The following is a 26486-nucleotide window of genomic DNA, read 5'->3' on the forward strand; positions in this document are numbered from 1 at the left end:
GAACAGAGTAAAGCAGAATAGAATGGGATAGAAGAGATCAAAGCAGAATAGAACGTAATGGAACAGAGCAAAGGAGAATAGAATGGAATGGAATGGAACCGATCAAATCAGAATGGAATGGAACAGAGTAAAGCAGAATAGAATGGGATAGAAAAGATCAAAGCAGAATAGAACATATTGGAACAGAGCAAAGGAGAATAGAACAGAATGGAATGGAACAGATCAAATTAGAATGGAATGGAACAGAGTAAAGCAGAATAGAATGGGATAGAAAAGATCAAAGCAGAATAGAACATATTGGAACAGAGCAAAGGAGAATAGAACAGAATGGAATGGAACAGATCAAATTAGAATGGAATGGAACAGAGTAAAGCAGAATAGAATGGGATAGAAAAGATCAAAGCAGAATAGAACATATTGGAACAGAGCAAAGGAGAATAGAACAGAATGGAATGGAACAGATCAAATTAGAATGGAATGGAACAGAGTAAAGCAGAATAGAATGGGATAGAAGAGATCAAAGCAGAATAGAACGTAATGGAACAGAGCAAAGGAGAATAGAATGGAATGGAACCGATCAAATCAGAATGGAATGGAACAGATCAAAGCAGAATAGAATGGAATGGAATTGAACAGATCAAATCGGACTTGGAGTGGAATAGATCAAAGCAGAGTAGAACAGAATAGAACAGCTTGTTGTTACTGCAGAAATACTCTTGCTCTCAGGTGGTTCCCTTGGCACCGCTACTTATCGGTCTGTTATACTCCATTGATTTTTTACCTAGCTTGTTTTTGTTTTATAAGTTTATTTATTTGTCACAGGAGTCAGGGTTGTTGTGGCCTTTCCCCAGAAGAGATCACATCTGAAGGCAGTGATGAGTTGTTTTAGGGTATAAAGCATGCATCGTCAACTTTACTCTGCACGCTCTGTAACCAGCTCACCGTCTAATGAGCTCACCACAGAGTCCACCGCTGAGCTGTGATAGCTGCACAGCTTCACCTTCTCTCCTAAATAAGGTCGGTATGTTGATAAAAATGGTTGTCCTAACACTAATGGGTGACGTCATGCTGGCTTTGCCCATTGTTAATCCTGTCTATGGTGGACCTGGTGTTGGCTTGTCATGAAACTCAGTCAAACGCTAAGAGAAGCTTTGTGAAGCTTTGTACCTGGAGTCAGAAACATCAATGCCTGCTGTCTCCACACTCTGTTATCAAGACGGATGAACAGATCCATCACGTTCAGACGGAGGATGAGTCTCTCTGATCTCTCGTTAATGGAGATGAACTGATATAAATGGCTCAGGCAGCAGGACTCTTATGAAGCCTCTGACTGGAACAGTGCCAGGAAGTGGTGACATTGAACACAACCAGGGGGGTGCAGGAGAAGAGGACTAAACATTTAAATGCTGTCTTCTACACAAGCTGGCACCACGATCACTTGTCAGTTTAACAACTTGATTTTATTCTTTTGATCAGATGCCTGAAGTCGTGTGTTGTGCCTCAGCTGAATCTTTGGTAGCTCTGGTTAATATCTGCTGTCATAATGCTCTGCAGCTCTACTACCTGGATGTAAAGGAGCACAGGTGATGATGTCATCTAGTAGCATGGCGTAGTTTGTCAGTATGTTGATCTAGTAAATGGAGATTAAGTTGTATGTAGGCTGTGTCTGCTTAAACTGACATAAAACCACTCCACCAGAGACATGATGCACCAGCAAAGGCATGAGGACGCTTACCTGCAAGTAGGGTTGGGCGATAATTCGATAACGAAAACTATCGTGATATAACTTTTCTTATTGTAAATAGGACAATCGTTTGATAAAAATTCGATATAAATAAACCTGTAATTACACCTCCCAACCATTGGAAAGGGGGGCGCTAATGAGCCTTAAACGCTAGTTTATGGTATGGTATTGAACAGCCAATCATGTTGCAGGGTGAGAGGTAGGCGGGGCCTAAAGACGTTCGGAGCGGAATGTAAACACAGCTGAGACGAGCGACAGCGACACTGAAGAAAACTGAAAACCTAGCAGCTCAAAGCAGAGTGGTTAGTCTGACACTGAGTCAACTCTGTGTTAACTATTAACTTCATACACTTCATTAAATCTACTTTCAGGATGTGGGTAAAGGAAGAGCACAGAGACAACTTCTGCTGTGAACACTTTAATGTCCACCACGACCGTAGGACAACTGAACACTGAATAACCGTGATGCATTCACTGCACTGTGGGAAACAACATCACCCTGCCTGTAACCCTTAGTAATCTTAAAGGGGAAAGTACAACTCAAACAATACTCTATAAACTGATACACAGAATACAGTTTGATATATCTTTATTGTAAATTTAAATCAAATAATGGAAATAACCTCAACCTGAGAAAAACAAGAATCTACAAAACTTCACAAAAATCTCATCTTCCATTAAAGACCTGCTTCCTGTTAGCACCATCAGAAATGATGGATTCAAGAAGTTCGTCAGAAACTAAATCCAGATACAAACTAACAAACTGTCTTCAACTTTCACTCAGGAGTAAAAATCTGACTTTACATTTAAATTAAGATAATTATCGATATCGGCTGATATGAAATATTGTATCATGATAACATCATTTTTAATATCGCCCAGCACTACCTGCAAGGAGGACTGAGGGCTGGTGGAGCTAGCTCTGCTAGTGGTAGACTCACTCTGTGAACCAATGTGACAGTACACCTGCTGACTCTGTGTACCTGTGTGTAACTTTGGTAAATAACTTGTGCTCAACTTTGTTTTCTTACCTTTACACTAGTTGGTTTGTCAGAATTGAACCACTCCTTTGATACTAGTCTTGATATTGAACACTAAAATGCACCCTCCCTTTTTGAATCAATATGGGATTTGATTTTATCTCATTGAAAGGAGGAGTTATCCTTGCTAGTGCTCGTGCTGCCTGATGACTCAGCCCTTTCTAACCCTCACTCCTTTCCCCTTGACAAGTGTGTTTCCAAACAAAGCAAGAAGGCAGAGACTGAGATGTATGGTAGCCCGTTTCTGCCAGTGGAAAAGAAACGGGTAACGACCGAATTCCACCAGATCCATCTCTCTGATACGTCACACCACCGGATCTGATCGGTCTATATTCTAGTCAATGTGTTAACTTCCACTGGGTCCGCTCCGTTGCGTTCCGGCTGCGTCTCTGATCCGGCAGGTCGGAGTTCTCCGAACAAGACTTCTATTTTTGCCGGATGCCGGAGCACGACGCATCAATCTCAACAGAGCAGATGGAGCGGGACAGGAAGTCAGGTTTCACCAAAACAAAATGAAAACATCCAGTTAATTTTCAGAATAAAACACTCTGTGTTATCACCAGATCGTATTTCACTTAACTGCAACAACAAACCAAAGTCATGATGAGCGGAGCCAGGCCTGGAGTCAACAGGTCAGAGGTTTTCAGAGGACCAGAAAGACAACATGGATGAGGAGAGGAGGAGGAGAATCCTTGATTCAGTGATTACCGTGGGAAAACCTCGGTCACATGACTCCAGCTGTCCAGAGGTCCTGCTCCGTGCTGCGTTCTGAAAACACAACCGTTGGGTGTTGACGGACGAGAGAGCACAGAGCCGGACCACATCGTATTGGAGATGAACAGGACACGGATCTGGTGGAAGTCCTGCGTAAAGACTTAGCTTAGTTAAAAAAGACAAGTTTTGATTACAAACTATTGAGCAGAGATGGGTTTATTAAACAAACTTTTCCTTTTATGTCCAACTCTGACCTCCAAAAACAGACTTCAGTGAATCCTCTTGATGATCTGTCAGCTTGTTTTCACATGGTCTTAAAGGAGGGATCGTCTTAATGTTGTGGTGACTGAACACATTTCAAAAGTTGTGTACCTCATGGCTTCTCAGATAATCTGCTCTCATGACCTTTGGCAAAGTTGAGATCACCTTGCTGGTGACTTTATAAACATAAACTGTAATGCAGCAGGATTACTCCTTTCTTTAAACTTCAACTCGTTCCCTCTCGTCTGTAATCTCCAAACAGGTTTCCAAAAACACGTTGTCAACTTTGTATCGCAGGTCTGGCAGAGGCCGCCTGAGGCTGTGCGTTTATAAGTGGATTACAGGTAGACCTGTGGCTCAGACAAACAACGTGATGTAACACAGCTGAATCAGTTACACTTAACCAGAGTGGTCAGAGAGGACATGATCGTTTCTTATTCATAGCTGCAGCTTTTTCCAGCAGTCAAATAAATCATGATATATTTCCCCCGTGAATAATCCTGACAGAGTTTCTAATTCTGTGCATCGTGATGTACTGTACCTTTAAATACTACAAACTGTACCTTTAAATACTACACACTGCAACTTTAAATACTACACACTGCAACTTTAAATACGACACACTGCAACTTTAAATACTACACACTGTACCTTTAAATACTAAACAATGCAACTTTAAATACTACACACTGTACCTTTAAATACTACACACTGCAACTTTAAATACTACACACTGTACCTTTAAATACTACACTCTGTACCTTTAAATACTACATACTGCACCTTTAAATACTACACACTGTACCTTTAAATACTAGACACTGCACCTTTAAATACTACACACTGTACCTTTTAATACTACACACTGTACCTTTAAATACTACACACTGCAACTTTAAATACTACACACTGTACCTTTAAATACTACACACTGTACATTTAAATACTACACACTGTACCTTTAAATACTACACACTGTACCTTTAAATACTACACACTGTACCTTTAAATACTACATACTGCACCTTTAAATACTACACACTGCACCTTTAAATACTACACACTGTACCTTTAAATACTACACACTGTACCTTTAAATACTACACACTGAACCTTTAAATACTACACACTGCAACTTTAAAAACTACACACTGTACCTTTAAATACTACACACTGCAACTTTAAATACTACACACTGTACCTTTAAATACTACACACTGCAACTTTAAAAACTACACACTTTACCTTTAAATACTACACACTGCAACTTTAAATACTACACACTGTACCTTTAAATACTACACACTGTACCTTTAAATACTACACACTGTACCTTTAAATACTACACACTGCACCTTTAAATACTACCCACTGTACCTTTAAATACTGCACACTGTACCTTTAAATACTGCACACTGTACCTTTAAATACTACACACTGTACCTTTAAATACTACATACTGCACCTTTAAATACTACACACTGCACCTTTAAATACTACACACCGTACCTTTAAATACTACACACTGTACCTTTAAATACTACACACTTTACCTTTAAATACTAGGAACTGTACCTTTTAATACTACACTTCACCTTTAAATACTACACACTGCACCTTTAAATACTACACACTGCACCTTTAAATACTACACACTGTACCTTTAAATACTACACACTGTACCTTTAAATACTACACACTGTACCTTTAAATACTACACACTGCAACTATAAATACTACACACTGCACCTTTAAATATGACACACTGCAACTTTAAATACAACACACTGTACCTTTAAATACTAAACAATGCAACTTTAAATACTACACACTGTACCTTTAAATACTACACACTGCAACTTTAAATACTACACACTGTACCTTTAAATACTACACACTGTACCTTTAAATACTACACACTGCACCTTTAAATACTACACACTGTACCTTTAAATACTACACACTGTACCTTTAAATACCACACACTGCACCTACATACTACATACTGCACCTTTAAATACTACAAACTGTTTGCAAGCTGAGTCTCTTCATGCTAACAGGCTAACTGTTGTGTTGCTCATAATGATACCTGCCTGTCCGTCTGCTTCTATGGTGTCATCTGTGATGAATGGCATTCCTCTTTGTTTTACTGCCCTCTACTGGTCTGGTGGTGTAGTGCATTTACTTTTTTATTTCTCCATACGTCACTGGCCTGATTTGCACAATCTACCCTGGACTTCAGCCCGTGGTCGAAACGCAGACAACAATTGGGGCACAGGAACATTTTAGTTCAGGGTAAAGTAGTTCTGGGGGCTAACAGACCCTGGAACTCTTGGTCGAAATGCACCTTAAAGCTGCCATCTGAACACCTCTGCTGCACACTGGGCAGGTCAGACCCACAATCGTCCATGAACTCCTCATCATGGACACCTAGTCAGGGTTTATTTTAGCTTTCGACTCCTGAATGAACTATTTTCATGCTCATGTTCAGTGATTTAGGTTGTGTGTCTGAGATAAGAGCTCCAGAGTGACATGTTCTGAAGCTTACACCTCCTGTTTCTGTAGATTTTCAGCTGACACTGCACATAATCCTTCCTTGTACCCACGTCTCCTCCTCCCATGTGACCCTCATCAGTATGCTGCAGATTTCTGTACCATTAACCGTACAATATTACAACATGCTACAAGCTCTTAGAGGGAAAATGAAGCACCTCTCGTGTGATTGGTCCGTTTCTGATGCTAATCCTCCTGAGACATGCACTCCCATCCAGAGTCTGTATGAAGCCTTTGTGTTTGCAGAGAACTCCCCTTGGGCTGCTGCATAGGTGTAAGGCTATGACCTGCTTTAACTGTACCACCACAGATGTCTCAGGTTCAGTGTGAGAGGGCAGAGACAGAAATACGACACAATAAGCTATATGTTAACAGCAGCATGGTAGTCCTCTCTGTGCCCTGTTCACCTCTCTGACAGATGGATCCAACGACATGAGGACCTGAGTTTGGAGGCATGGTGTTACACATTTGCAAAACAGTCCCCTCATTTGCATATGTTCTAGTTTTACAGGTTAACAGCCAACACAGGACACTTTAAACACACTGTGGGCACTCAGTGAGAGCGCCATGTGCTGCCCCATTCCTGAGTTAATTTGTAACTAGCATCAGTGCCCTCGCAAAAAGGAAAATCCAGAAGTTTTGAAATATTGCTGGCTGTAAGCGCTGCCCCATGGAATGGCTCGCAGAGCACACACAGGGCCAGTAGTGTGTGTAGAGCCCAGTGTAATTAAAGGGTGCTATAGTGCTGGCAGGACTGAGGTGAAGTTTGTCCCACTGACTCAAGGGATATTTCAGGAGGTGTGTTTAAGTGACAGAGTTGTGAGGAATGTTCCAGCAACACTCTGAATCTTCCTTATTAACAGGGATGCTGGGGTTACTGTGATTTCAAATGCAACCCTTGTTTGTGTAGCAGCCCTATTTATTTTTAATCATTCGGATACCAAAGGAAAAGTTAATATCAAGCCAGTGAAAGCCAGTTTTACATTTGATATTTGTCGGCAAACACGCTCCCTGAACGACTATCACAGATTGAATGTTTGGTTAAAGATAGAAGTAGAATAGCACACAGTCTGCAGCAGGGTTTCCATCACTGCTAACACAGCTGGCAGTGTGTCAGTGTGGGAGCACATGGCTGGATACAGAGAGAGCAGAGCAGTGCTGAATCTGCTCCCCTCTCTGTGTCTGTCCTCTCTATGTGAGAGGCAGATATGGGAACACTGAGGTCTGACATGTCTGTGGGTGAGCGTACTTCAGGTTTATCCTGCTCTCAGACAAACGCAAATATAAGATAACCCTTTTAGTACTTTTTGAAGAACACATTTTTACAATAATAATAACATAAACATAAAAAAAAAAACAAGGTGTGGTGTTTCTTTTATAGAAAAGTGTGTTTTCAACACCTTTTAGATTGAAGTCTTACATTTGAATCAAAGTAAAATGTGATCATGTGTGAATGAAGCAATCATGGTACCTGGATTTACAATTAATGATAGAGCTGTCCGGATCCAGATCTCAACTATCCAACCACGGCTGGTCTGAGTACTGTAAGAAAGATGTGTTAATATGATGATTATAATAATAATAGTAATAATAATAAACATACATTTAATTATAATAATAATAATAATAATAATAATAATAATAATAATAATAGTAATAATAATTATTATTATATTGATGATAATAATAAAAACATGTAAATAGTATTAATGTGGAGCTGGTGGCCTCGCGGTCTAAGCACCCCACATACAGAGGCTATAGTCCTCGTTGCAGAGGTTGCTGGTTCTACTCCCGACCACCACCGAACTGCATGTCTTCCCCCCTCTCTACTCCCTACACTTCCTCTCTCTTCAGCTGTCCTATCATAAAGGCAAAAAGCCAATAAATAAATAAATTCATAAATAAATAAATAAATAAAATAAAAATAGTATTAATAATAATAATAATAATAATAATAATAATGATAATGATAATATTAATAATATAAATGAATATGATACTAACATTAATAATAATCATCTTTATTTAGCACATTTCAAAGCAGGGTTACAAAATGCTTTACAAATAAGAATGAAACTAAAAGACAATAAAATAGAAATGTGAGGAAGAGAAATAAAAGGAAATAAAACAATGTTGGAAGAATCAAAACCACAGAAGATTAAAGATTAAAACAAAAAAAAATCAGAAATATAAAGTTATGAAATATCATTTCAAAAATCCTGCCAGTGGTACGACCTTCAAATAATAAAAATAAAGCACTTTGATAAAAATGTGTTTTTAAAGAGATTTAATGTCCTACGTTCACGCTCTCGGCCTAACAGCTGGAGGCCGCCATCTTGAATCACACAGTCCCGTGAGAGTTGTGTTCACAGCAGCATTGCCTCCAGTTTTAGCATGCATGCACACCAGTTTTGTGGGTATCATACAGCACAGCATGTCAAATAGATTATATGTGCAACATGACGTGTGAAAAACAGTGAGCAACTTTATTATTCAGGCAAATCTAAGTATCTGCTCAGGCACACTCACACACTCTCCTTTCAATTTAAAGAAGCTCTTTTTGGTCTCTCCATCTGCAGACATCACACTCTGTAACTCTGTGTTTCAGTTCAGTGACAGCTGTTTGATACCACTGAATCACTGATAACCTTCATTTTAAACCATCATCGTGACTCCACCTCTGATGGTGATTAACTCCGCCCCCATTAGAGTCTCTTTGTTCTGGACGATCACTGTGTCTCTCCATCTTTCATCCCACTGCTGCTGGGGTTGTGAGTGACGGCTGGCCACAACCATGAGTCCTCTGTTGTGACTGAATATAAAAGTCCAGACCCTGAACATAGACTGTAAAAGAAATGGATTTCTGATCGCTCGGCTGGAGGTGAGGCTGCCACAAAAACTGCTCCCCCTGGTGGCTGGCTGCAGTATAGGTCAAAAACTCTGTCTCCCTCATTCATTTGAATGTGGCTGCAGTCAAACTTTAATAAATAAATACACGTGGTATGAATGTTTGTCACATCTGTATGCTGTGGTGATATGTAGTTAGTATTTGACTGTTTTGTGTTCAAGGCCTCTTTTTTCTGAAAAGTTTCTTCTTCGTTAGTTATTAGAGTTTAAAAAACAGGGTTTTACTTCCTGGTTTACTTTGATTCACAGCCGCTGTAGAGAGAAACTCCGTAGGACCTCAGGACACTACGCTGTAGGGCGGAGCTTGTTACCGTGGAAACACAAATTCCCTACTGCACAGACTCTGGCTGCAGAAAATGTACAAGATGTCAGCGTTCTGGAACAGGATATTTTGGCTTCAAAACTGTACAATGGGAAAAGGCAAGCCACGCTGTCCATTATATATACAGTCTATGGTCCTGATATGTATCCACTTTCTCTACTTTGGGTCAAACTTTACATGCTTCAGTTTAACATCCCCTGAACCCCAACGGTGGAGAAGGTCTCCCAGTTAGAAAAAATAACCCTCCTGATCAAAGAATAGCCACAGTCATGGAGACACAGTTGATTTGCCAGAGTTTGAATAGTAGAGGACTACCACTGTGGACAAACTGAGGCACAGATGTAGAGTCTCTTGTGTGGAACAGCTGCTGCTGTTGTCATTACTTTGAACCAGGGACCAAATCTGTTCGTAGGAGTGGTAGATAGCTACATACAAAATGTACAGAGAAATAAATAGTTCTCACAGCCAAATTCCACCAGATTCATGTCCGGTCTGTCTCTGATCCGTCTCAGCACAGGATCTGATAGGTTTCTATTCTAGTCAATGTGTTAACTTCCACTGGGTCCGCTCCGTTGCGTTCCAGCTGCGTCTCTGATCCGGCAGGTCTGAGTCCTCCGGATCAGATACACAAGACTTCTATTTTTGCCGGATGCCGGAGCACGACGCATCAATCTCAACAGAGCAGATGGAGCGGGACAGGAAGTCAGGTTTCACCAAAACAAAATGAAAACATCCGGTTAATTTTCAGAATAAAACACTCTGTGTTATCACCAGATCGTATTTCACTTAACTACAACAACAAACCAAAGTCATGATGAGCGGAGCCAGGCCTGGAGTCAACAGGTCAGAGGTTTTCAGAGGACCAGAAAGACAACATGGATGAGGAGAGGAGGAGGAGAATCCTTGATTCAGTAATTACCGCGGGAAAACCTCGGTCACATGACTCCAGCTGTCCAGAGGTCCTGCTCCTGCTGCGTTCTGAAAACACAACCGGTGGGTGTTGACGGAGCACAGAGCCGGACCGCAGTGGATCAGAGACGGACCGGACAGGGATCTGGTGGAAGTCCAGTGTCAGATTAGTGCTGATGGGAGCTGGGCTGTCATTCCTGCATATACCTGATTAGATACTGAAGCTACAAATCTGAAAGTTTAGTCCTCCCCGACACATTTGAATGCTGAATCTTTAAATAGAGATTCCTGTATTGGAGGCCAGGTTTTGTAAGTTGATCTGGACCAGCATCACAGCCTCTTTTCTGAATTGGGGGGATAGTTCTACTGAGCTAAACTCCAGGTTTTGTCCTCATTCCACCTCTGAGTCTTTCTTTATTGTAAGGGTCTTTACAGAACAATTTACTTGTGTTTTCTTTTTTCCGACAAAGTTTCTTACGTCTTCTTTCCCCGTCTCGCGGTGCCAGCCTGCTCTCGATGTCTGCCCGCAGTGGTACGAGGCCGTCTCTCTCTGCAGCGGAGGCTTTTTTTTCCGTAGCTTTTTCATCCGTCTCCTCTCCTTGATTAGCCTGTTGATCTCTCGCTGCCTCCTGGACTTGTCTGGCACTGGTAATGCCTTTCCGCTTTCGTTTTGCTCACGTCAAGCGCTCCAATCCAATTAGCACACAATTGCATGAATCCAGAGCACCTCGAGTGTTACAAGGTTGTTGTTGTGTGAATCAGACTCTAGTGTTGCTCCTCTTTTAGGAGTCAGATGACAATGTAGATCTGTTTCAACACATTACCGAGACAGTCTGCACTGTATCACTTTTCATGCCCTCATTCACCAAACTCTGCAGCATCAGATACGGCTCTTCATAAATGAAACAGAACATTAGAGCCGACATGCAGCCAGTATGATGAGAGTATCTGTTCCATCAGATGCACATGACACAGACGACTGAACATCAAGCCTCCTGTGCAGAAACTGTGTCCACTACTTCCCTCACCTGACTCAGGTGTTGTGTTGGTTACTAATCCTGCTGTTGCCTATCCAGACCTGCACAGCAACCTGACTCCACTTAGCATGCCAAAACAACCTGCTGCTGCAAACTGTGTCCTCTATTTCACTTTTGCACTTTCACATGACCTCTCATGACCCCCCTTTCAAAGCCTGCCTTCTTCAATCTGCTGACATGTGATCAGTCTTTTGATATCACCTTTCAGTGGTTTCTCCAAACAAAAAGGTCACAGTGCTGGCTCCAGTATTTCAAAAAGACTCTGAGCTTTGTTTGGGTTCTTGGGAGTATTGGTGAGCTCTGTATCAACAATTTGTTTAATTGATCACATGTTTAAATAATGAGTAGATGAACTTGTATGATTGTTAGCTGCAGCCTTAATCTAGAGTGAAATGTCCTTTAGATGATGAATGCTTGCGACAGCAGTCTTAACACTGCTCCGCAGATCCACACAGCTGCTCCATCTGCAGGCTCTAATCACAGTGACGTGCACTGGAAAGCCCGGATTATACGCTGCGGACTGTTGTAAATTAACCTCAGAGACCAACCACAGAAAGCAATGTGCACATCAGACGTGTTGGATGTGATTATTTATGATCCACAGGCGTATTGGAGACACATTAAAAACAGAGCCATCAAAAATCATGAGCCTACTGGCTCTCACTCCTCCTCCAGTGACTCCAGCAGGACCGCCCGCTCCTCTGAGGTCTGTCCTGGTCTCTGCATTAAAAACGTGAGGACACAAAAAGTTCTGTTTTGGAAAATTTTAATTTGACACAGCTTTTCAAAATCCTGTTACTGTGCTTATTGACCTCACATATCCTGTCTCTATGCTAATAACTCAAAGTCAAGCTGTTGAGTAGGACTGACACGGGACTTCCACCAGATCTGTGTCCGGTCCGTCTCTGATCCGCTGTGGTCCGATCAGGTGCTGTGACGGATCGGAGACGGACCGGACACGGATGTGGTGGAATTTGGCTGTAATGCTTCATGAGAGGATCTCTCTCAGTGCTAATATGCTATGGTTAAGTTATGGTTGTTACATTGAATTAGTTGTGATGGTAGTTGAGGAACTGAGATTTGTCCGTCACTGTAGCTTGAATGTTAAACCCATTTTGAATGCTGAACATCATATATTATTTGATAAGTTGCATGTTAATAAAAGAGATTTATGAAGAATTATAATTGCATAATATAATCGGATGTTGTGCAAAGTCCATGTACGTATTGTTGGTGAACCCAGGAGACCAGATTCTGGACTTCAAAATGACATGTTGTCCCAGTCTTGCCTGATAGAGGATTTCAGCTGCTCAACAGTTCAGGGTCTCCTTTGTCGTGTTTTTAGTTTCATGATGCTCCAAATGTTTTCAATGGGGGACGAGTCAGGACTGCAGGACCACCAGTTCAGCACCTGGACTCTTCTACTACAGAGCCATGCTGTCGTAATCCGTGCAGAATGTGGTTTGGCGTTGTCTTGCTGAAATATGTAAGGTCTTCCTGAAGACGTCTTCTTCTGGATGGCAGCATATGTTGCTCCTAAACCTGTAGATATAGTTCAGCATTAATGGAGCCTTCACAGATGTGGAAGCTACCCATGCCATGGACTCTTATGATCCCCATACCATCAGGGACGCTGGTTTGAACTGTGAGCTGATAACAAGCCGGGTGGTCCCTCTCCTCTTTAGAGCGGAGGACATAGTGTCCATGATTTCCAAAAAGAATGTCAGAGTTTGATCCATCAGACCACAGGACAATTCTCCACTTCCCCTCAGTCCATCCTAAACAAGCTCAGGTCCAGAGAAGTCTCTGTGGTTCAGGATCAGGTTTATATATGGTTTCCTCTTTGCATGGTTTAGTTTTAACCTTCCCTTGTGGATGCACTGATCTCCACTACAGAGTCATGTCTGTTTTTAATGCAGTGATCTCCACTACAGAGTCATGTCTGTTTTTAATGCACTGATCTCCACTACAGAGTCATGTCTGTTTCTAATGCAGTGACTTCTACTACAGAGTCATGTCTGTTTTTAATGCAGTGACTTCTACTACAGAGTCATGTCTGTTTTTAATGCAGTGACTTCTACTACAGAGTCATGTCTGTTTTTAATGCAGTGACTTCCACTACAGAGTCATGTCTGTTTTTAATGCAGTGACTTCCACTACAGACTCATGTCTGTTTTTAATGCAGTGACTTCCACTGCAGAGTCATGTCTGTTTTTAATGCAGTGACTTCCACTAAAGAGTCATGTCTGTGTTTAATGCAGTGACTTCCACTACAGAGTCATGTCTGTTTTTAATGCAGTGACTTCCACTACAGAGTCATGTCTGTTTTTAATGCAGTGACTTCCACTACAGAGTCATGTCGGTTTTTAATGCAGTGACTTCTACTACAGAGTCATGTCTGTTTTTAATGCAGTGACTTCCACTACAGAGTCATGTCTGTTTTTAATGCAGTGACTTCCACTACAGAGTCATGTCGGTTTTTAATGCAGTGACTTCTACTACAGAGTCATGTCTGTTTTTAATGCAGTGACTTCCACTAAAGAGTCATGTCTGTTTTTAATGCAGTGACTTCCACTACAGAGCGATGTCTGTTTTTAATGCAGTGACTTCCACTAAAGAGTCATGTCTGTGTTTAATGCAGTTACTTCCACTACAGAGCGATGTCTGTTTTTAATGCAGTGACTTCCACTACAGAGTCATGTCTGTTTTTAATGCAGTGACTTCCACTAAAGAGTCATGTCTGTTTTTAATGCAGTGACTTCCACTACAGAGTCATGTCTGTTTTTAATGCAGTGACTTCCACTACAGAATCATGTCTGTTTATAATGCAGTGACTTCCACTACAGAGTCATGTCTGTTTATAATGCAGTGACTTCCACTAAAGAGTCATGTCTGTTTTTAATGCAGTGACTTCCACTACAGAGTCATGTCTGTTTTTAATGCAGTGACTTCCACTACAGTCATGTCTGTTTTTAATGCAGTGACTTCAACTACAGAGTCATGTCTGTTTTTAATGCAGTGACTTCCACTACAGAGTCATGTCTGTTTTTAATGCAGTGACTTCCACTACAGAGTCATGTCTGTTTATAATGCAGTGATCTCCACTACAGAGTCATGTCTGTTTTTAATGCAGTGACTTCCACTACAGAGTCATGTCTGTTTTTAATGCAGTGACTTCTACTACAGAGTCATGTCTGTTTTTAATGCAGTGACTTCCACTACAGAGTCATGTCTGTTTTTAATGCAGTGATCTCCACTACAGTGTCATGTCTGTTTTTAATGCAGTGATCTCCACTACAGAGTCATGTTTGAGTGTTGGCAGAATGAGCTGCTCTGTTAACATATTAATGTGCTTATGTGTTTCCATCATAACTCTGGACTGACCTGGTCTCCCTCTCTCTCTCTCTCTCTCTCTCTCTCTCTCTCTCTCTCTCTCTCTCTCTCTCTCTCTCTCTCTCTCTCTCTCTCTCTCTCTCTCTCTCTCTCTCTCTCTCTCCCTCTCTCTCTCTCTGTGACTCTCCTGCAGTGGTGATCATGTGCATGCCTGCTGATAAAATCCGAGAGATCATGCTGGCTGCTCACAGACGACGGCTGACCGACGGAAACCACATTTTCTTCAACGTTGAACTCTTCAATGCCACTTCTTACGGTACGGTTAATGTCACATGATTTCTTGAGCTCTCCATTTATTCACCAGTCAGTCTGTACACGCTTGGACTTGAATGACTTTACTGTGCTCTCTACCTCTTGAATCAAATCGCAGGAAACGGCTCGTGGCAGAGAGGAGACAAAAACGACAACGATGCCAGGCAGGCCTACGCCTCTCTGAACACTGTGACTCTGCTCAGGAGCATCAAGCCCGAGTTTGAAAACTTCTCCTTGGAAATGAAGAAGTCCATCAGAAAAGCAGGATTTCTGGACTGCAACGACTGTGGAAGTGTACGTCTCCACTCTATTGATGAACGCATGAATGGTTTTCATATGAGGGCACAGGGACGTTTACCTTTGGTCTCTAACTAACCACCAATATCTAACCACTTCAAACCTCAACAGTGTTTGTCTGATTTCTCGTACAAATATATTTTGTAGGTGTAAGCCACATTCACCAGACGAGTCCAGATCATGTTATTCCAAGACATTAAGACCTGAATCGCTTGTAATGGGTAAAGAAATGCTCTGTCAATGGGGTGACCACAATCACTCAATCAATCTTTATTTGTATAGCACCAAATCCTAACAAACGTTCTCTTCAGACTCTTTCCAAACAGAGCAGGTCTAGACCGTACTCTATGACCCAACATCAAGACAGGATAGGATCCAGTCCCACCTTACAGACAGGACTCAGTCTGATCTCATCTTAATCCACCATGAGCAGAGCACTTTGCAGCCTTTAGGAAGTTACAGTGGCAAGGACAAACTTCCTTTAATAGGCAGAAACCTCCAGCAGGACCAGACTCATGTTAGACACACATCTGCTGAGACCGTGTTGGAGAGAGGGATAGAGGGAGAGAGAGAGAGAGAGAGAGAGATGATAGTGGGGAGACGGATAGTAGTAGTTGTAGCAGCTGGAGTCTGGCACGTCCACAGCAGCAGAGATCCAGAGGAACCTATGAAACAAGGGAGCTCAGGGACTCCAGAAAGGTCTATGGTTAGTAACTTTAATGGGACAGGAAGAGTTAAAGTGAGAGACAGCCAGAGAGAGGAGAGAGAGGGAAAGACAGGATCCCAGTGTGTCAGTCTAAAGCCCAAGATCCACAGGATGCGTCGCGTTACGTTACGGCTGCGCCGCGCACGTCGCAGCAAATAGGTTCCCATTCAAGTCAATGCTCTAGAGTCCACAGGGCGCGCTGCGGCGCGTCTCAGCTCCGTCTCTGGAGCGTTCCGCCGCGCCGCTCTGCCAGAGATACGCGGGGAGTCTATTTTCGCCGCTCCCCGCGCCCAGCACGCGTCAATCGACACAGAAATGATCGAACTATCCCGGAAGTCAGGCACGAGGATCGTATGCAACATCCGCTCACTTTCAAAATAAACACCATGTGCAAACACAAGATCGTAAATTTCACCACTTCTTCAACATTACGTCATAACCTGTGGCATCGGGCCAGACGTCAGTCTCAAAAGATATCCGACACCATGGACGAGGAAAAGTTTATACTGTGTTGTTCTCGCGCGTTTTGGAGTTCTCGAGGGATCTTGAGTCTCCTGCTCCGGAGTGCGCGCCGCTCCAAACACGCATCCTATGGACCAGGGCGAAAGCCCCGGGACGGAGCAGAGCCGTGTCGCAGCCGTAACGCGGCGCACACGCATCCTGTGGACTCCCCGAGTCAGTCTATAGCAGCATAACTAAGAGCTGGTCCAAGCCTGATCCAGCTCTAACTATAAGCTTTATCAAAAAGGAAAGTTTGAAGCCTACTTTTAAAAGTAGAGAGGGTCTCTGCCTCCCGGACCCTGACTGGTAGATGATTCCAAAGCAGAGGGGCCTGATAACTGAAGGTTCTACCTCCCATACTACTTTTAGAGACTTTAGGTAGGACCAGCAGGCCTGCATGTTGGGAGTGTAGTGTTCTAGAGGGGTAATAATGTCTTAAAGAACCTTGAGTACATTTTTCTCACCACATTGCTTTTTCTTTCACTCATTTCAGGTTTCATTTTGTGTTGCCACGTCTTAAAGTAAGATGTTACTCTGGACTTGTCAGGTGAATGTGTGATGGACAGGGGGAACTTCCATGTGTGAAAGGACCAGGGGTTTGTTAAGCTGGTTACAGCCGGTCGAATGAGTTCATGTTAGAACCAAAGGATCAGAATCATTTTAAAATGTGGCACACTCTTCTGGTGTGACAGTTTGGTCTTTATATATATATATATAAGCATTTTTGGGTTATGAGGGTCATCATCACATCTCCAAAGCCCAGATCTTTGATGCAGTCTCGTTCAAACCGTGCTGTAGAAGCTTTGGTCTGCTGACTTTGTCTTTTCTCGATGCTCTGTTTCAGGTCAACATGTTTGTTGAGGGATTCCACGACGCCATGTTGCTGTACGCCATCGCCCTGCATGAGGCCATGAAAAACGGATTAAGTAAAAAGAACGGGACAGAGATCACCTCTCACATGTGGAATCAAACCTTTGAAGGTGCGGCTCACCTGTGATTAAAACCATAGACTGTATAAAATATGGATGTAGTATCTGTCACGTCACCCATCTGTTTCTGAAGAGTTGTTTTGAGACCAATCGGCTGCGGCAGTCATATTGCTTCTGTCGAGCCAGTGTGACGTAAAGAGGCGGGCTTTGAGCCTCCTAGCCAACAGCTGCAGTGTTCCCACAGGCAGCTGTGCCTCTCATTGGAAGACTAGTAATCTCAATATCTTCAAAATTGCCGTGTTAGAAAAAAATTCACCCCCCTCACAGTGAGAGGACATCGAGAAATTAGCTATCCAGACTACACTCATCTTTTGAACCAGACTGTAAACATGTTTATTAATGCTGTAAAGATCAGCTTTTTCCCATTCATGTGTATGTGACTTCTGGTACTTCCAGAGCCAGCCTCAAGAGGATCCTCCATGAACTGCAGCTTTTAACACTTCCACATTGACTCATATTTTTAGACCGGAGGTTGCCGCTTGGTTAAGAGGCGGGCTTTGAGCCTCCTAGCCAACAGCATCTGTGTTCCCGCCTGTCAATCAAGTCAGCTGTGCCTCTCATTGGAAGACATCATAATCTCAATATCTTTGAAATTACCACGTTGAGAAAAAATTCACCCCCCGTACAGTGTGTGCTGATAGAGAAATGAGCTATCCAGACTACACTGGTCTTTTGAACCAGGCTGTAAACATGTTTATTTCTGCTGTAAAGATCGTCTTCTTTGAATTGGTGTGTATGTGGTTTTCGGTACTTCAGAAGCCAGCCTCAAGTGGATCCTCAATGAACTGCAGTTTTTAGCACTTCCGCATTGGACTCATATTTTTAGACCGGAGGTTGCCGCTTGATTAAAACCCATGAGTGAGGAGGCTGTGTGGTGGTCAGCTCTCAGTTTACCTGTAGAGCCTTAACTCTCTCTTACCTCTTGTCGACCAACGCAAACCGGGTTGTATTTCCGGGCTGGTGCTTGTGCTGGTTCGGAGCTGGTTGAACTCGTGAACCAACACGGCACCCGTTTGTTTTTCCGCCCCCTCCAGCCCGTGGAAGAGGTATTTCATGACGTCAGATTTACGTGACCTCTTTTCCCAGCAGTGCAAACTTTCCCTCACAACAACAATGATGGCGGACAACTGCAGCTTGTCTCCTCATCTGACCGCTGCTTTTCCTGGGAACCCATCAGTCTCTTTTATTTGTTTGCTGCAGGACAATGGAGGAAACACGTTTGGTTTGTGTTTTTGGTCACGGCAACCCCGCTCCCCACCCCTTGCCTCTCGCCCCTGACATAAGCGGTTCGCAGTTCTAGACCAGCAAAGAGTTGGAGCGGCTGTGAAACCGATTTTCAAATGGGAGCCAGCTCCGAACTGGCCCTGAACTGCCTGGTCAAAAAGGAGTATTAGTGAATCGACACTTTCTTGTTGTTTTTTAAAAAATTGTACTAGTTTTTGAGGCGCTGCATGGCCTCGCACCAGACTACATATCAGAGGTGCTTTTAGTGTATAAACCAGGAAGGCCTCTGAGATCCCCCGGCTCCTCTCTTTTAGCTGTTCCTCAGAGGAGAACAAAAAAACATTTGGTGATGCTGCTCGACGCTCCAAGACAATGGAACAGCCTGTCGGAGGATCTGATGGAGATACTGAGACTTTTAAACGTAAACTAAAAACGCATTTATTCAATCTGTCTTTTATGTAGAGTTTAACGATTTTATTTCTTTACTTTGTATTATTATTTTGATTTAATGTTGTTTTGTTATTTTAACTGTTTATTTTATTTGTATTTGTTTATAAATGTATTTATTCATTCATTCATTTATTTATTTTAATTTGTCTACCCAGTTTTATTTTTTGCCTTAATTTTATTTTCAACTCTTATCCTTACCTTTTTTACATTTATTTATTTTAACTATTTATATTCTTAATGTTAATTTGATGCTTTAACTTATTGGCTTTCCAGTCGCAGTGGCAACCTCCTACCTTTAAACTGCAGTTCCTCGAGCGTCCACTAGAGGCTGGCTTCAGAAACACCAGAAACCACATACACACCCATTCAAAGTAGACGATCTTTACAGCAGTAATAAACATGTTTACAGCCTGGTACTGACTTGATTGATAGGCGGGAACACTGTAGCTAAAGGCCTGCCTCTTTACCTCACACCAGCTCCACAGAAGTTAGGTTGAGTTCAACATTTCCAATATGGCTCCCACTGACGATCAGCTCAAAACAGTGCTTCAGAAACAGATGGGTGACGTCACAGAGACTACATCCATTATTTATACAGTCTTTGGTTCTGCTCAGTATAAGCTTCATCTTATGAATAGATAAAAATAAAATAGAACTACACAGTAGATACTTTGAGAGTCTCTGTGGTAAAACCTTTGTGACGTTCTCTTTGTTTCCATGATGGTGTTTCAGGGATCGCTGGTCAGGTCTCCATTGACGCCAACGGTGACAGGAACGGAGATTTCTCATTGATGGCCATGACCAATGCGAAAGCAGGAACCTACGAGGTAAGGAGAAAACCAAACTACCTGATGATCCATGTTGAACCCTTCACCAGACATGGAGGAGGTGATGAATGTGTTTCAGAGTCAGGATGATAATCTGTGTTTGTCTTCAGGTGGTGGCAAACTACTTTGGTGTAAACGGGACTTTCCAGATGCTGCCTGCCTTCAACAACGACCATTTCACTCTGAAAGGAAGACATAAAACACAACCAGACACACCCGACGAATCCTGTGAGTGAGCTCTGCTGGTCCCTGCAGACTCTGAAGCAAGCTGGTAGACTTTGTTAGGGATCTTCAGTTCATGTCTTCATCAGTTACTCTCTTCTCAACAGGTGGACTGGGAGTATCTGCTTTGACCGGGGTCATAGTGGGAGCTGTTCTGGGGACTGCAATGCTTATAGGATTCTACTTTTTCAGGTAACAAACATAACAGATATTCATCTGCTCAGTTAAACCACAGTTTAGTTCTGTCAAGGTTCCGAGGTCTTCAGTCTTGTTCAGGATGTAGATATCAAGACCTTTGGTTGGTGGTTTGAAGCCCAACGATGGCTGTCACCATATTAGACTCAACACAACGACCAAGCAAGACCTCGTCATGCATAACAAAACAAAACTCATCACCTTTGTACCAAATATCAAAATAAATTCAATATCAAAAAATTTTCTCCTGGTACTGTGTACAACTAGAGAAGGGTCTGTTCAGACCAGCTGTACCATTGGTTCTCTCTTCTTTTTTTTAACAATCTTTTTATTGGGTTTTGCTTTTTAACACAAGGTGGAATCAACATTAATGTAGAAAATACAAGTACATCAATACAAAAAGATACAGCCCCTGTCCCACCACCCACCCCTTCCCACCATAGACTGTAAATAAAAATGGACAGCGTTGCTCCGCCTCTTCCCGTTCTACGGTTCTGAAGCCAAAAAATCCCGCTCCTGGGCGCAGCCATTGTGCAGCCAGAGTCTGCAGAGCCACAGAATTTCCGTGGTTGCCACGGTAATGAGCTGTGAATCAAAGGAAACAGGAAGTAAAACACAGTTTTTTAAACTCTAATAACTAACGAAAAAAAAACTTTTTAGAAAAAAGAGGCCTTGAACACAAAACAGTCAAATACTAACTACATATCACCACAGCATACGGATGTGAGAAACATTCGTACCACGTGTATTCATTTTTTAAAGTTTGACTGCAGCCCCATTCAAATGAATGGGGGAGACAGAGTTTTTGACCTATACTGCAGCCAGCCACCAGGGGGCAGACGCTTTGCTGGAAGCTTCACTTCCAGCGGAGCGAGATGCACCCCTGTTCCCACCCTGTTCAGGTCCAGTTCTTAGATCCTTTAGCAAGAGTGCCTGATTCAGTGCAATTAATAAAACATTTTAGGAAAATTAATAAATAAATACTTAAATAAGAATGAGTTATAACAAATGAAAATACATTTATGGGAGTCAGTTGAGATGATACAGATTGTCAAAAAACAGTAAAAAAAAGAACAAAACAAAAAACTCACCGATGCAGAGAGTGAAAACACAGTATTCTGCTCCATTGATCACAATCCCCCATAAGAGGGCTGTGTGCAGTGCAGAGGAGTTACGGATTCTGTCTCCAAGAATAATAGAAAATCACCCTAAATCTTTTTAAACTCTCCTTGATTGCCCCTGAGGAGTACCATTGGCTCTCTAACATGGGTGATTAATGGGTTCTCCGTGGTGTTTGCAGCCAGCCTTAAGTGGACACTAGTGGTACTGCAGGGTTTTTTTGCACTTCCGCATTGGCCTCATATTTTTAAGATCAGAGATTGTTGCTTGCAACGGACTTGAAAGACCCGAACTGTCTTCATCGAGAGGGATGTGCTGCAAATTCAGAAATGATGCAAATGAAGAATACAGGAAAAAGTCAAAAACAAACACAACGGTGAAGAAATGCAGCAAATCAAAGAACCTGCTGCAAAAAGCTGCAATATAGTTAACACCCAGTTAAAGACTTAAAGGTGACATATCATGCAAAATCGACTTTTTAATGGTTCTTTACCTGAAATATGTGTCACTGTCTACAATTCCCCCCGAAAATGAAAGAATCCATTCAGCCCCTGTTCTGATTTCTACACCTTTCTGTAAATGTGTGCTGAAACCAGCCGTTTCAGTTTTCAGTGTTTTTGTTACGTCACAACAATATCCAGTCTGTCACGGAGTCAGAGCTCGGAGCTTGTTCAGCCATAGACTGTATAAAATAATACTGAATCCCTCCTCCGTTTTTCATTCCCTGCACACGTGTGCTAACAAGGAGCTTAGGAGGGAGGCATGCTAGTTGTAGGCTGTCTTAATAAACACAAAGGTCGGTTTTACTCCCCACGTCTGCAGATTTGAAGATCTAGTGGATGATTTTTACTTATCATGGATAAGTGCTAGCGCTAGTTAGCATAGCCACATAGCTACATGTCGTAGCTGTGTACCAAGACACACGTCTACATACTGACAAATAAAACAACAAGAAACACTAAATCTGTGACCAATCCTTCAGAAAGGTCCTGCTGCAGGCGCCTCTCCGTCAGGATCAGATTCTGGATCAGATTCAGAGGGTTGAAGTAACCCGATCTGTGAGCAGCCGTGTATATTCAGCCAACATGTAAACATTAGATCAACGTGCTTGAGAGCCGAGGCCACACCCACTTCCTGAGGGGGCGTGGTCAGAGAGAAAACAGACTGTTCTGAGCAGGACTGAAGAAGAGGGTTTTTCAGGCAGACCAAAATCTGATTTCAAAGTGGTTTTTTTAGCATAAACTTTAAAGACATGTTTTGGGGACCTCTTAGACCAATATATGTTGATGAAAAAAGCGTGATATGTCACCTTTAAATGATGCCAAGTTGATGACCCTTATCAGCCACTGTGGGGTCAAAAGTTCAAATATAACTGAGTGTCATCTGCATATCAACTAATGATGAGAAAATAGAAAATAAAACTGGACCTAGAAAGGTGCACTCAGGGTGTAAGATTAACTTTTTACCTCATCTGCCATTAGTTAGTGACCTCCAACAATTTACCGGCTAAAAATATTTTTCACTATCTAAATAAAAACTCATGCCTTATTTGATTTAAAATAATTACCACACATTACTCAGTTTAGCTGTCTGTTCCTCTTCTTGATCGTCTTCTTCCTCTCTGTTTATCCTTTTTGTTTGTGGTGGCTTCACACCGGGAATGTGTCGCCACATCTTCCTCTAAACGCTCTTCCCGCCGTGTTTCTTCAAGCAAAGGGAATGAATAGAACTCCAGTAGCTGACGTCACGCCATTCCCAACCAGTACCAAATTACAGCACAAGTGCAGCGCGTCGCAAGTGTCAAAATAGCCTGACAGTCTGCAGAAATGGGCGAAAGTATGAAAACAAAACCTCACATGCAATACAACATTTTTCATCGGCCACTGGCGGGTGTGTGTTTTTGTTTCACACCCCAAATACATTTTTTACCAGCCATTGGCGCTGGGCGGGTGTTAATTTTACACCCTGGGCATATATAAATACTGTTTGAGATGAGGCAAAGCCATCCCTCGACTGCAGAGTTTTGTTTTGGACAGATTAAAAGAGCACTGTTGAAGGCCAGTCCCAAAGATAATAACCTTTATAAGCCTTTAAATGGTAATTCACTGTATAGAACCAAAATTAATTTCTGTAAATATGCCAGAGTTAGCCAAAAGGCTAGTTTCTATTTGCAGTCCCTGATCAGATGTTGAAAAGGGCTTCCTAAGAAGAAAACACAATAATTGGATGACAAATAACAACTTCCAAAAACGACATAAGAGATAATATGAAAGCAGTCTTGGCAAACAAGATTCTGCTGAGAACAAGCTGAAAACCAGATGAGTTTTAACTCTGTTTATTCCTCTGCAGAAAAAACTACAGGATTACCATCGAGCGCCGCACGCTCACTGAGGAATGCGACACCGGGAAGCACCGTCAGTTACGGGAGGACTCCATCAGGTCGAACCTTTCAGCAGCGTAATTGTCGGCAGCGGGCGTCTCTTCACGGAGAAACACACATCTGATTGTGACCAAAGACTTTACGCTGGTTATCAGAGGAACCATGCTGTTAAAATAGACATGTTGTGTTTGTATCCTTTTATTGACTTCTTGTAACTCAGGACAGTTGTGACAGTCACAGAGCACCACTTGGATTTTCCTCCGTAAAAGTATATGATTGTATTGGTGTGAGTGTGTAGAGTTTTGGCCATCATGTCCTCTAAGATCTGTTTCAGAGAATGATTTGACTTTTTAATCAGAAGCTTTCCCAATGACTGTGAATAACTCATACAGACCATCATCTTCATCACTGAGGTCTCCTCTTCCTCAGGTCCATGAGAGGCACAGGCCTCATGTTTTTAATGGCAGAGCATAACTATTAGGGAAATATTCAGCTGCAGAGAGAAATGATGTACATCTAAAGGCTATAAGCTACTGATATTAAAGGGATAGTTCGGAGGGTTTTAGTGGGCTTGTATGAGGTGCATTTCGACCAAGAGTTCCAGGGTCTTTTAGCCCCCAGAACTACTTTCCCCTGAACTAAAAGGTTCCTGTGCCCCCATTGTTGTCTGCGTTTCTACCGTGATCTAAAGTCCCGGGTAGATTGTGCAAATCAGGCCAGTGACGTATGGAGAAAAAAAAAGTAACTGTACTACACCACCAGACCAGTAGAGGGCAGTAAACAAAGACGAATACCATTCATCACAGATGACACCATAGAAGCAGACAGACAGGCAGGTATCATTATGAGCAACACAGTTAGCCTGTTAGCATGGAATAGTACCCGAACTATCCCTTTAAGCTGCTGGTATTGTAAGGTTTGCGTTTAGGCAGCAGCAGCCTCCACACACACACGATTCCTAACTCAGCACTTTGCTCCTAACTGAGAAACACTGGGTCACATATCATCATCAGAGTACATATTTTCTGTAGGTTGACGGATTCACAGGATTTTTATTAACGTTTGTCTTTTTAAATCATTCCTGCGGGAAGAATGTGGATCCAGCTTCTGATGAGGCGCACCTCTCAGACCACGCTCTGTTAGAGGTTTAAATGTTTAAATGAATCAGCAACTCGGGGAGCAATCCTTCAAGTGCAGAAAGCTGAGTTATCTAGTCTGCACATCCAGGGCCTGAAGTTTTAAAAGAGATGAACTTCAGGTTCTCTTAAATACCTGTTCATCAACAAACATCCCTCTGAGGTGCTCCTCATCAGATCGTGGATCTGGTGTCATCACTCATCGTGATATCTCTCACAGATATCTAGAAGTGTTTCTCTTTTATAAACACACATGCTTTCCAGAAACAGCGGTGACAGCATGAAACATATTTCACTTCACGTTAGCAAACTGTATTTTGCTTTAATGTTTTTAGCTAACTCTTTGTCGTTGGGTTGCATTATTCATGCAGGATTTGAAGACAAGGTTTTTATAGAGACAAATAAAGACAGAGAACTTGGTAAAGAACTGTTTTGTCTTTGTGTTCAGTTTGTGTGTCAGAGAAAAAGGTCTGTTGTGAAAACATGAATAATGTGGAGAGAAACACTGCACATCGAGAGAGAGACAGACGGGGTGGGGGGGGGTAATCCAAGGTAAAGTGTATCTCGGCGCCCCCCTGCAAGCCTGTAGCACATCCTCTGAGCTGAATGGATATGATGCAGCATGATCAGGATCTTTTCATTACTTCTTATGTTGTTTAGATTGACTTTTTGAATCAGCAGTCTGGTTTGTGCTCGGGTTGTCTCCCCTAAAAAACAGATTTATTCTGCACAACGAAGCACAGAGTAGTTTGACTCTGCAGCACCACATTCATAAACTGTGTTCCAAATTATTATGCAGGTAAACTTCTATTGAAAATCTGGAAGACTGATGTTCAGAAAGAAACAGTGTTTTAGTCTGATGTATTTAAGGCCTTGTGCTTTTACAAAACCCTTTTAGTTTGAATCTAAAAGCTTTCTAATATCCTTTATCCCAGCCCACGTTATTATGCAAATCCAATTCAACTTTGACCATGGGCAAGAAAAGTGACCAGAGAGAGAAAGAGTCAAACTGTCAAGAGTCTGAGTTAGAGGGAATCTACCAATTATAGAGCCAAGAAATGACAGCGTGACCCCCGAACCATAAAATGATACATTCAATAAGTCAGGATGAGAGAAAACCCAGAGGAGAAGAAGCCTGTTGAACATTATCAAAGTGTGAACTGTCAAGAATCAAACCAGAGGTTTCTAAAAGACCCTTAGCTACCAGTCAGTCCAAAGGCAACGGTCCAAAAGGCAAAGAAAAGGAAAACTGAAGAAAACACAACATGAAAAACGACTGGAATGGGCTCAACAATACATGAAGGCTGA

At 42.2% G+C, this 26486-nt stretch overlaps 1 protein-coding gene across 1 annotated transcript in view; it reads left to right on the top strand.

Moving 5' to 3' along the window:
- The window catches only part of npr3 (natriuretic peptide receptor 3), a 37422-nt gene extending 11817 nt beyond the window's left edge, over positions 1 to 25605 (top strand). Inside the window, exons 2-8 of the mRNA XM_034692220.1 lie at positions 15014 to 15136; positions 15251 to 15426; positions 17481 to 17616; positions 20032 to 20126; positions 20237 to 20354; positions 20456 to 20540; positions 24012 to 25605. Coding sequence (XP_034548111.1) covers positions 15014 to 15136; positions 15251 to 15426; positions 17481 to 17616; positions 20032 to 20126; positions 20237 to 20354; positions 20456 to 20540; positions 24012 to 24123 — 845 coding nt within the window. The 3' untranslated portion in view covers positions 24124 to 25605. The remainder of the gene's footprint in view (positions 1 to 15013; positions 15137 to 15250; positions 15427 to 17480; positions 17617 to 20031; positions 20127 to 20236; positions 20355 to 20455; positions 20541 to 24011) is intronic.
- The last annotated feature ends 881 nt before the right edge of the window (positions 25606 to 26486 follow it).

The sequence above is a fragment of the Notolabrus celidotus genome, chromosome 9 (genome assembly GCF_009762535.1).
Source record: "Notolabrus celidotus isolate fNotCel1 chromosome 9, fNotCel1.pri, whole genome shotgun sequence".
In the NCBI taxonomy this organism is placed as follows: Eukaryota; Metazoa; Chordata; class Actinopteri; order Labriformes; family Labridae; genus Notolabrus; species Notolabrus celidotus.